We start from the raw sequence: 12,922 nt of genomic DNA, 5'->3' as shown, positions 1-12,922 counted from the left end.
ATCAACAACTGTCGACGCCACCACTTTTCTCACGACAAGTACAGCGGATACGACCACAACACGGCAATCACCCACTGTCGATGTAACCTCTTTTCAAATGACAACTACAGCGGATATCACCACAACACACCAACCAACAACTGTCAAAACAACCACTGTTCCCGATACAAGTATAACGAATACCATCACATCTAAAGAATCAACTACTGCCGATACAACCACTCTTCTCGCGACAAGTACAGCGGATATCACAACACCAAAAGAATCAACAACTGTGGATACAACTACTTTTCCCGAGACAGGTACAACGGATATCACCACAACAAAAGAACCAACAAGTGTGGATACAAAAACCTTTTCCGAGACAAGTTCAACGGATATCACCACAACAAAAGAATCTACAACTGTCGACGCCACCACTTTTCCCACGACAAGTACAGCGGATATGACCACAACAAAAGAATCTACAAGTGTCGATGCCACTACTTTTCAAATGACAACTACAGCGGATATCACCACAAAAAAAGAATCAACAACGGACAAAACAACCACTATCCCCGATACAATTACAACGGATACCACCACATTTAAAGAATCAACAACTGCCGATACAACCGCTTTTCTCGCGACAAGTACGGCGGATATCACAACACCAAAAGAATCAACAACTGTGGATACAACCGCTTTTCCCGCAACAAGTACAACGGATATCACCACAACAAAGGGATCAACAACTGCGGATACAACTACTTTTCCCGAGACAAGTACAACGGATATCACCACAACAAGCGAATCAACAACTGTCTACACAACCACTTTTCCCAAGACAAGTACAAGGGATACCACCACAACAAAGGAATCAACGACTGTCGACGCCACCACTTTTCCCACGACAAGTACAGCGGATATGACCACAACAAGGCAATCAACGACTGTCGATGTAACCTCTTTTCAAATGACAACTACAGCGGATATCACCAAAACAAAAGAACCAACAACTGTCAAAACAACCACTGTTCCCGATACAATCACAACGGATACCACCACAAGTAAAGAATCAATAACTGCAGTTACAACTTCTTTTCCTGCGACAAGTACAGCGGATATCACCACAACAAAAGAATCTACAAGTGTCGATGCCACTACTTTTCACACGACAAGTACAGCGGATATGACCACAACAAAGGAATCAACAACTGACAAAACTACCACTATCTCCGATACAAGTACAACGGATACCACCACATTTAAAGAATCAACAACTGCCGATACAACCGCTTTTCTCGCGACAAGTACGGCGGATATCACAACACCAAAAGAATCAACAACTGTGGATACAACCGCTTTTTCCGCAACAAGTACAACGGATATCACCACAACAAAGGGATCAACAACTGTGGATACAACTACTTTTCCCGAGATAGGTACAACGGATATCACCACAACAAAAGAATCAACAACTGTGGATACAAAAACTTTTCCCGAAACAAGTACAGCGGATATCACCATCACAACAATAGAATCTACAACTGTCGACGCCACCACTTTTCCCTCGACAAGTACAGCCGATATGACCACAACACGGCAATCACCCACTGTCGATGTAACCTCTTTTCAAATGACAACTACAGCGGATATCACCACAACACACCAACCAACAACTGTCAAAACAACCACTGTTCCCGATACAAGTACAACGATTACCATCACATCTAAAGAATCAACAACTGCCGATACAACCACTCTTCTCGCGACAAGTACGGCGGATATCACAACACCAAAAGAATCAACAACTGTGGATACAACTACTTTTCCCGAGACAAGTACAACGGATATCACCACAACAAACGAATCAACAACTGTCGATGCCACAACTTTTCAAATGACAAGTACAGCGGATATCACAATAAAAGAATCTACAACTGTCGATGCCACTACTTTTCCCACGACAAGTACAGCGGATATGACCACAACAAAGGAATCAACAACTGAAAAAACAACCACTATCCCCGATACAAGTATAATGGATATCACCACAACAACGGAATCTACAACTGTCGATGCCATCACTTTTCCCACGACAAGTACAGCGGATATGACCACAACAAGGCAATCACCGACTGTCGATGTAACCTCTTTTCAAATGACAACTATAGCGGATATCATTTCAACAAAACAACCAACAACTGTCAAAACAACTACTGCTCCCGATACAAGTACAACGAATACCATCACATTTAAAGAAGCAACAACTGCCGATACAACCACTCTTCTGGCGACAAGTACGGCGGATATCACAACACCAAAAGAATTAACAACGGTGGATACAACTACTTTTCCCGAGACAGGTACAACGGAGATCACCACTACAAAAGAATCAACAACTGTGGATACACAAACTTTTTCCGAGCCAAGTACAACGGATATCACCACAACAAACGAATCAATAACTGAAAAAACAACCACTATCCCCGATACAAGTATAATGGATATCACCACAACAAAAGAATCTACAAGTGTCGATGCCACCACTTTTCCCACGACAAGTACAGCGGATATGACCACAACAAAGGAATCAACGACTGTCGATGTCACCTCTTTTCAAAGGACAAGTGCGGTGGATATCACAACAACAAAAGAATCAACAACTGTCAAAACAACCACTATTCCCGATACAAATACAGCCGATATGACCACAACAAAGGAGTCAACAACTGACAAAACAACCACTTTCCCCGATACAAGTACAACGGATATCACCACAACAAAAGAATCTACAACTGTCGATGCCACCACTTTTTCCATGACAAGTACAGTGGATATGACCAAAACAAAGGAATCAACGACTGTCGATGTCACCTCTTTTCAAATGACATCTACATCGGATATCACCACAACAAAAGAATCAACAACTGCCCACACAACCACTTTTCCCAAGACAACTACAACGGATATCACCACAACAAAGGAATCAACATTTCTCGATGCCACCACTTTTCAAATGACAAGTAAGGCGGATATCACAACAAAAGAATCAACAACTGTCAAAACATCCACTATTCCCGATACAACTACAACAGATACCACCACATTTAAAAAATCAATAACTCCAGTTACAACTTCTTTTCCCGCGACAAGTACAGCGGATATCACCACAACAAAAGAATCTACAACTGTCGATGCCACAACTTTTCCCACGACAAGTACAGCGGATATGACCACAACAAAGGAATCAACGACTGTCGATGTCACCTCTTTTCAAATGACAACTACAGCCGATATCACCACAACAAAAGAATCAACAACTGCCTGCACAACCACTATCCCCGATACAAATGCAGCGGGTACCACCACAACAAAAGAATCAACAACCGTGGATAAAGCAACTTTTTTCGAGACAAGTACGACGCATATCACCGAAACAAAAGAATCAACAACCGTGGATACGGCCACTTTTCCCGAGACAAGTACGACGGATATCACCGAAACAAAAGAATCAGCAACTGTTGTTACGTCTAGTACCTTAGCAACCACTGATGTAGAAACAATTGCAGTAGATACCGCAACAATAAGTAGCTTGACAAGTCCTAATGTTATAATTGCGGAAACTACTGCAGAAGCAACAAGTGCTGAATTAACTGTTGGAACGACTGCTGTTGACACATTTAATGTTGGGAAAACAACCATACCTGATGTTACCACTTCATTAGACTCAACTGATAATACTACCTTAACAAGTGTTGGGGTTACATCTACAATAGATTCAATAACTGTTGGGGTTACATCAACCATTGAAAACACTGATCTTGGAATGAGCACTGTTGCGGAATTAAGTACTTCGCATAGTACAATGGGAGATTCATCATTTACAGCGGTTTCTGGTGAAATAACTGCTATTGCAACAACTGCACAAGATCATACCGTTATGGTTGACTTGACACGAACCGAAGTGACACCTCATCGTACCGCTGTGTTGGATGCAACTGCAGCGGACATCACCACAATAGATTCAACCCAGATGCAACCAACTCCTGGCACAACCTTTAATGGTGATACTACTAATGTTGTAGATACAACTCTACAAGATGCTACAGCTCTAGTATCCTTAACCACTTATGAGGTTACCGGCATTGAAACTTCTATAACGACTGCTTTGGAGGCAACTACAGCAGACCTCACCACAATAGATTTAGCAAATTCTGATGTTATATCAGCTGTTGGAATAACCACCCTTGATATTACAAGCGTTTCGGAGACAAGCACGCATGTTGTAAATACGACAATAGGTTCGACAAGGACTGAAGCTTTTGAAAAAACGACTGCTGATGAGGTAGCCACTTTTACGAACTCAAGTAAACCAGATAGCACAATGATAGATCAAACAATTGTTGAAAATACTTCACTTTATACTCCAACTTCTGAGACAGGTACGCAACATGCAATAACAATAGACACAACTGCTGAAATTAAAACGGCCGCTGAAACCTCTGTTGAGACAGTCGCTGTTTCCAATACTAACTCGATTGTCATGACTCAAGATCTGACAACTATGGAAATTACAACTACCGATTTAAATACTGTTGAAACAATCACCTTCCCGGGGTCAAATACACAAATTATCACAACGTCAGACGCATTAACTACCAACGTTGCCACCGAAGTAACTTCCGTCAAGGAAGCCACTTATCAGGCAACAACTATACCAACCGCCGTTACTGCATCTGATGCAACAACCGTTGAGACAACAAATCTACCTGACGTAATTTCCAGAGATTTCACGAGGACAACCTCCTTCACTACTACCCCTATCCCTACCGATGGTACCACGGGTGCAACTACACCTTTGGCGACCACTATCCTCTCTGAGGCAACTTCTCTACACGCGAGCATGTTAGCACACTTATCGAGTGAGGCTACAACAAATGGCTTAAATACCGTTGATGCATCAAGTGATGTTGAGAATACACCGGATTTAACAACGGTAGCTTCAACAACTGAGATAACTGACGCACCTCGTCGAACAACTGCACCGGGTGACGCTACAAATATGTACTCAACGGCTGAAGCTTTGACTGTAAAATCCTCTCCAGGTCAGCCAACTACTGTTTCTACGACATCGTTTTCAGATGACACAACGAAAGAAACTACGAGCAATATTCCTTCAACAGAGGTCAGTTCTATTAAAACAGACACTGCTTGGATGACCAGCACTTCTACGGAAACAGCTAAATCGGATGTCACAACAGTACGAAATACACCTGAGGTAACAACCAATGGTTTGACGAATAATTTGATGACAACAAACTCTGGGAAAAATGAAAAACCCACTACCACAGAGACACATGTTACCGGTGCTGTGACAACGTATTTGGGGACATCTTTAGCAACCACAGAGTCACCTGACAGTATCTCAGCGACAGGAGTAAACACAAGAGTTGCAATCACGTCAACAGTATCTTTCAACAACACTGGTGATACTCTCCCAACTGATACCACGGCAGCACAGACAACCGAACATGATGTCACCTCACAAGTGCAAATCACCAATAATCAAGGTTGGTAATTTCGTAATGCACTGAGACCATTTAATTTTGATAACGAAATTCGAAAAATTGCTTGGCATACCGGAGCAAGTATAGTTTTTTTTCATGTTCCAGCCTCGTCTACAATTTTTTTCTTACTAAGGCAGGCATGTAAACGTGCCAAACCAAATTGAATAATAAAGTTGCTCGGTTTCATCGCTTTCAGGATGTACATTGAGCTGTGTGAATACAGGAACAATTGACTTGGAATCCTGCAGCTGTGACTGTCCACAGAGTTGGAGCGGAGAAACCTGTGCAGGTAAATTAATTGGAAAAAGGTCAAAGCAACTTCATAGGTTCAAGTAGCAAAGAGATACACATCCATAATATACCGTATTTATTCTCATTAAATAAATTACAAAACAAATTGAATGTGCGCTGTTCCAGTTAGAAAAAATGTTCAAAAACCAATAGTATGTTATAATTTTAATGACAAAAATAACGGTCAATAATTACATTTTGTGCACAGTGTGTCCGTTAACTGCAGCTAGTTGCTTGGGTGGAGGTTTTTTTGATGGTGATAACTGTGAATGCGTTTGCCCACAAGGCGTGTCAGGGATCACATGTACAGGTGAGATATCAGTTTAAAGGGAATATACATCATTTGCTTTTGCTGTAATTGTCAGAAATGGATGGAATTGGGGGGTTGGAAATATAAAGCAAATATAGTTACACTGACTTTTTGGAGGTTTTGGGTTCGAAAATGCTATAAAAACCAAGAAAAACGATCATTTTCCTGTAGTCTGGTCCCCTGACTCCATATAAGAAGAAACAGAGCAGTTTACATACATTGGGGAATTGTAAGGTCAGGGAACCAGTCTAGCTGGCTCGTACCCGTTCATAGGTTTGTAATCGATTGCAAACAAGTGCAATGGTCAATTGGGGCCAGTATTTGAAAAAAAAGCCAGTTGTTTCCAACGCTGATCGGCCGATCAGCGTTGGAAATTGATACAAAAATACCACTTTTCTTGAAAATGACAGTATACCAGGTGCCATAATTTTACAGGATGCTTTAGACTGTCATTTACCAACATCCTATTAAGGTATTTCGCAAAAACTTGGTAGTTTTATTTTTCGATGTTTGCAAATGTTGTATATTCCCTTTAAGGGAAAGCCCCCTCAAACTACCACAGTACGTGGTTAAATAAGCGCACCTGTTAAATTCGTTAAAGTTAAGTTTGACACGAGAAGCAAGATTCTTGAGACTTTAGCCGTCGACCTTTCAGGTCAAACATTATGGATATACTTTGTATTTATTTTTTAAACTTTAATGAGATTCCTCGCTCTTTGAATCTAAATGACTACATTGTGATCAGAATGAGGGTTTGAGCATGTATTTTGGTCGAGCACCCATGTTCGCGTTCGAATGCATACACTGTGAATTCAAGCGCCATGGAAGTAGTTTTGGTACTTACTGTGATGTTATTGTCATCTGAAAATTCCCTCCTGCTGTAAGACAGAACGGGTTCAGGACACGTTTTCTATTAATTTTTCACTCTCAGAGGTTAACCGCTGCATAGTGACACCATCCCCATGTAACGGTGAGGGTCAGTATTGTTTAGCTGATCCATATGCCAATTCAGCCGGATACACCTGCGGATGCCGTGTCTTGGACCAATACATCAACAATGGAACTGAGGGCTTCTGCATAAGTAAGTGAAAACTGTCAGAATGGTGCAAGTGCAAAAATTCATTTTCAGAATAATCTTTAATTATGTATGACTTAATGATTCAATGCACGATAAACCCTAGACTACAATGCCTCTAACTAACTACCCGATCCACTGCTTTGACTATTACGAAAGAATATTTATCAAAAAAATTGTTGTTATATTTAGTGACTCGAAAACTTCTCAATGACACTGAAATATTCGTTGATATTCGTTAGAATATTTCAGTATCTTAGAGACCTTTTCCGAGTCATTCAGTATACTGACATAAGTACATGTATAAGGTAACTTTTTTTTAGATGTCCAAGAACATTTCTTTGCATAAGCCGTTTCGCAGATAGGTCTACCGACATCTTGCTTGAAATCGTGATTTCGCAGTTGCTCGGGGGCCCATTTGACCCAGACTGAAAATCCGCAACGTAAAAGGCACAGGGAGGTCATAGATGTTCGGAAAAATCTCTATTTTTCAGTGAAAAGAACACAATTTTGTGTACACAGTTGTAAAAAAACTGATCAATGGGACATTGAGCTGTTCATGAGTGCAACATTTAAAAAAAAATCCCTACACTAGTGTAACAACACCAAGCCGAAAAGGGAAAATTGATTGCAAAAAGGTGTCACGTGACCGCACAAGTTGCGGAAAATTTGGTGTCGCTCTTACGATCCGGACACTCCTCATGTACTGCTCGTGAGTACATTCTATCTCGGGTTTGAATAACTTGGATACACGAACGCAAGGACCACGACTTTTACTAACTTTTAATGCTAAAAAATTCAGGCCGAAGCGGAAATGTTTCGGAAAAATGGCAGTAAAAGCTTTGAATCGTAGTCATTCCATTCGTGTATTATTCTAAAACCCACGTATTTTTCTATGCACACACGCGCGGTATACACGAGGAGTGTCCGTATCGTTAGTGCGATACACAATTTTCCGCAACGTGCGCGGTCACGTGACTACTTTTCGGCTTGGTGTCATTGCATGTGGGGTATTTTTTGAATGTGGGGTATACTTTTGCACTCATGGACAGCTTCGGGTCCCATCGATCAGACTTTTTAACTCTGTACTCAAAATTGTATTCTGTTCACTGAAAAAAGAGAGCTTTTTCAGAAAAGCTCTGACCTTCCCATGCTTTAACGTTACGGATTTTCAGTCTTTGTCACGTGAGGCCCCCAGCCATTGCGCAATCACGTTTTCAAGCAAGACGGCGGTTTCCGCGAAACGGCTTATTGTACTTTTTGGATCAAAACCACTATATCCACCCTTTCGACACTAATTAATGCATATTAAAGAACAAATATTTCAATATAGTTAAATTGTATCTCATGGACCCAAAGATTAAGAATTATCTGTTAATATTTCTTACTTGACTAAGTGCTTCGGATGTTTAAATATTTGCAATCCGACTCATACTCGAGTCTGAGTCCTTTTGCAAATTTGTTGACGATTCTAACGTATCTTTTCGTGCAAATACTCCTGTTGGCAAATTTATTCGAAAGCCCATCTAATCGGGTCAACCTACTTTCCAAGGTTTAATATTTATTGTGCCTGGTATGACATCTGGCTGTCATTCCTCGGACATTGAATCGATTGGGTTTTTAGTTTTTTGAAATGTAACAAATAATCATATGAGACGCAACTGCGAGAGATACCCATTTCAAATGCGGAGTCGATATCATTTCAGATACCAGAACCATTACAACTATACTACGTGTTCTTGGCATGAATGGCACTGCAGTAAGCTTCCAGTCTGTATTCAGCAACCCACAGTCAGCGGCTTCAAAGATGTTTTTGGGAATTGTAACAGCTACGGTAAGTGATTGCGTTATACGCACAAGTATGTACCAGGAACAAAGAGTAACAATAGAGGCAATGGGACACTGTTAATCGGTCTTTAGAAAATTCAGTACCCGGCAGGGTTGAACCCTATTGTTTTTAAGACATCAATAGAAACAATTAAAGGATAAGGTAGGAAAGTAAGGTCTTTAATAGTACTACCCAATTGAAACTACCTATTATTCAAATGTATGGACACTATTTTGCAAAAGCAAAAATGTATCAACCTAATCCGTCAAAATTTTAGCTCAGAACATATACCCTTTTGAGAAAACTGTAAAAATGCGTTTCATTTTTTCGACGCCAAGCAAGGTTTCCGTTGACAGCCATCCCTTCCAAAACGTTCATTCATAAGTTTTGACGTCCTTCATTTTGTGTTATACCCAGTTTGTCAAGTTTTTTGCACAGTAGCCTCATCTGATAGTAAAACAAAAACTTCAGTTCATTCACGATATAAAGTAGAATTAGGATATAACTTATAAGTCAACAACCAATAAAAGTTGCCTTTCTTTTCAGATTGAGAGACACCTGAAAATGAATGCATTGACTGCTGTGATCGACAAGGTACTTGGTGTCTATCTGCAGCCAGGTAGTGTGTTGGTTACCAGCGTTGTATTAGTACCAGCTACGTCACCCATCACCGCTGATATGATCATGAAGATTTTAGAGGATGACTCCCAATCAGGGAAAGTACTATCCGATGGCCAGACCACACTCAATGTAGACCCAGTAGTAAAAGCAAAAGGTAACTTGCTGTATGTCAGAATACCATAATGGATTGTTAAAAAGTTTAAGCGGTTGTAGGCTTGTAAATGGTAGGCCTGCCGATAGGCAACACGGAAGCCCCTAGTCTATCCAGCTGGGGTGAAATTGGTGATCTTAACTTAAAAAAGCCCTTCAAACATGTGCGGAACCGTATGACAGGTTAAATTTGCCCATCTTCTTTTAACATCATACAGGTTTAAGGCACATGTACTTCCCTATCCCTAGAGGTGTCAAGGTCATGCCAGATCACGACCTTTGCAGTAAGGTTTGAAGGGGAGTTGTTTTTCATTGTGTTTCAAAGGACTTTAAAGAAGTCCAATCAATATACGAGATCTGGTGAACTTAGTCACATATCACTTCTTGTTCTTAATGATGTTATTCTTACAAGATTCAACTACGGCATGCGCAGTTGACTTCTGTCTGAATGGAGGAACCTGTGATGTCTCTGGATATTATCCGCTGTTAGAATACACATGCAGGTATTGTGAATTTGTTCCTTTTCTGAAGATATTGCTGCTACTTTTTACCATAGAATCAATCCAGATGATAAATTAAATAACATGTGAATGGAGTTGTAAAGGTGTTCACCGTATTTCTTACCAACCTGTTGTTTTCCTTCAGGTGTGGTGCTTCGTTTACGGGGCCTCGATGCCAGTTTCTTGTGGTAGAGGTCACCACAGAGACTCTTAATGACCCTGAAAAGAGAAACCCAACAGGTAATACCAACGCCGTCTGCATTCCATTATTTCATTACTTTTATATTTTATATTTCTCGTCTTTTTTAAGAACAAAAGATAACAGTGAGTGTGGAAAGCATCAAGACCCAGGAGTGTATAATCACTATCTAGCATACGGAACACATGTCTGAAGTGTAGTGTGGCTCTCGGAGAAACTGCGGTTGGTGGATGAGTGGGGCGCCACCGTGGTGGTGATTCCCGACATCTTCCGCCACCGCATGGTTGTGTCCTTCAAATCTACCAACTCTGTACCCGATTTCACGAAGCGCTGCAACGCGTCGCAACTCAAGTTACGACGTGTAACACGTCGCAACTCGCGACGCGTCGTATCTTCCATTTCACGAAAGTTGCGATGTGTTGAACGCTTCGTAAGTTCCTTGACAACGGCTTAAAACACGTCGCAAGTTACGACGTGTCTAGTGGTCATCGCAAAATAAGAAAAGTCTCTTTCTTAGCCAGTTTAATGTCATAAACGTGACAAAAACGAGATTATAATACCGAGGCAATGTGTGTAAAGTTGTAAATAGAAAATTCATTGAATAATTATGAATTAGACTGGAATGTTGCAGTCGAAATTTCAAAGTAGCTAAACAGTCCACTGAGAGCTTGTTTTCCTTCAAAATTGCATCGCACGGCCACCATTTTGTTAAACGTTTTAACAAATTTCGAGCTGAGATCCGACGACTCTTTGTTGAATATCAGACGACTATTTACTGTACGCTGACTAAATACATAAAATAGTCACGGAGTTGTGCTATAAATACACCTACGACGCGTCGCACTTACGACGTGTTTTGTGAAATGGATCGCAGGACGCGTCGCAGCTGCGACGCATCGTAGGGATACGACGCGTCGCATCGCTGCGACGCATCGTAAGTTACGAAGAGTTTCATGAAATCGGGTGCAGAACCCATAGTGGAGGGAAATTTAAAGGGATAGCTCAGAATTACACCGCCTCCTGACTCTTTTACGTCCTCATCCCAAGCCCATCAGCACCCCTGCTTCCTGTAGTAGTCTTATCTCCATCACCATCATTTACTACCCGTCTAACTGTTACCGCCGTAGCTCCCACCTCCACCTCCCTCTGCCCCCCTACAGAAGGGAAACTATTTCATTGGTTGTTGAGATTACCTGTTTAGTGCTACCAAACGGTGACTCTCAAAACTCGGGGCGTGAAGAAGCAAAGTTATTATTTCAAATTTCAATTGTCTAGTTTAATTTTTGTTTCCAGCTCCTTTATGGACTATCGGGATCGTGATTATGGGAGGTGCAGCTATAGTCCTGGGTCTGTTTGGTATGTACGCATGCCTAGGGAGACAAAGGTACAAGGCTGATGGCATATACGCAGGCAGGAGGAGAGAACCGTGGGGTGCACGCGAGAAGAATTTGGTGTTTTCCATACGTCCAGGTCCTTATGGACAGCGCACCATACCCAGACTTCTGAACACTAGACAGACCAGCCAACTCACACAGTCCCAATCGTCCTACGAGCAACAGGTTTGTTTTGGACTTAAGTAGAAACCTCTCGATGAATAGTACATTGGATAATGCTAAATGCGCATGTCAGCTATTGGGTCAATGAATTTTTTTTTTTTTTAGTTTAAACCGTGACGGAACATTCCACCAATAATCAACTCCATTAGTCTATGCATCACTCAGAATCAAAGTCTAGGCTCAATCGCTTTTGATGTTTGCCCCATTTCACCATCATGGTTTATTGCTCGTTAAAACGGGTTGAAGGCGCTCGATCACATTTTACATTCGGGTTGACCGTATCTGGGTACACACTAAGTTGTTTTTAACTCGAACTGTATGTCCCTATACCTTTTACAGAGTATACAAAGAAGTGAATTCCGTGTACCGTATGTTGCGTCGGGCAGTGAGGCATGCTATTTGGAACAACCTGAGGTAGGTTGCTCCCTTAATTTTTTTCAAAGGAAACGCTGATTGTCGAGTAGACATAATAGTAAGACAAAAATGTTTATCCTATTGGAAGTAGATGTGCAGTACGCCGGACTGCCCTATAATTTGAGAGGTAGGCCTAGCGGACACAATATGCAGGGGGGCGCTGTTTGATTTGGGTATGGTCTTTTGTATTTACCCAAGCAAATAGCCCCCCTCCTAATGTGTTGGCCACATCACAAATAGGCTAATTCAACCAAAGTTTGTACACAATGTGGCAGTCACCCTTTCTCACTCTAAGTTCACTTCTTTTCCATATTCGCGCACATAAGCACTAAGCCTTGAAGATTTTGACCATATATCTGCTTGTGTCTTTTTTGTGTGCATGTGCAATTCATCAAAACGTAGGCCTACTAGAATTGCACAACAATT

The 12,922-nt window shown here is 41.3% G+C and overlaps 1 protein-coding gene across 1 annotated transcript; it reads left to right on the top strand.

Annotated features, from left to right (window-relative positions):
• Positions 1-26: 26 nt before the first annotated feature.
• LOC119720926 (mucin-17-like) lies at positions 27-12,106 on the top strand. The gene is made up of 8 exons (XM_038190792.1): positions 27-5,555; positions 6,052-6,153; positions 7,085-7,234; positions 8,935-9,062; positions 9,603-9,831; positions 10,240-10,330; positions 10,473-10,567; positions 11,820-12,106. The coding sequence occupies exons 1-8, from the start codon at positions 98-100 to the stop codon at positions 12,104-12,106; spliced, it is 6,540 nt and encodes a 2,179-aa protein (XP_038046720.1). The 5' UTR covers positions 27-97.
• The last annotated feature ends 816 nt before the right edge of the window (positions 12,107-12,922 follow it).

The sequence above is a fragment of the Patiria miniata genome, unplaced genomic scaffold (assembly GCF_015706575.1).
Source record: "Patiria miniata isolate m_02_andy unplaced genomic scaffold, ASM1570657v1 HiC_scaffold_9, whole genome shotgun sequence".
NCBI lineage: Eukaryota > Metazoa > Echinodermata > Asteroidea > Valvatida > Asterinidae > Patiria > Patiria miniata.
The sequence above is the reverse complement of the archived record's forward strand: the minus strand, read 5'-3'. Positions and strand labels throughout refer to the sequence as shown.

What these genes read in the sequence shown, in the direction of transcription:
- LOC119720926 (XM_038190792.1), top strand. Translation starts at nt 98, where the DNA reads ATGACAACTACAGCGGATATCACCACAACACACCAACCAACAACTGTC. An exon ending in TGGGAATTGTAACAGCTACG is followed by an intron (nt 9,063 to 9,602) that starts GTAAGTGATTGC and finishes CTTTCTTTTCAG; the next exon opens with ATTGAGAGACACCTGAAAAT. An exon ending in CTGTTAGAATACACATGCAG is followed by an intron (nt 10,331 to 10,472) that starts GTATTGTGAATT and finishes GTTTTCCTTCAG; the next exon opens with GTGTGGTGCTTCGTTTACGG.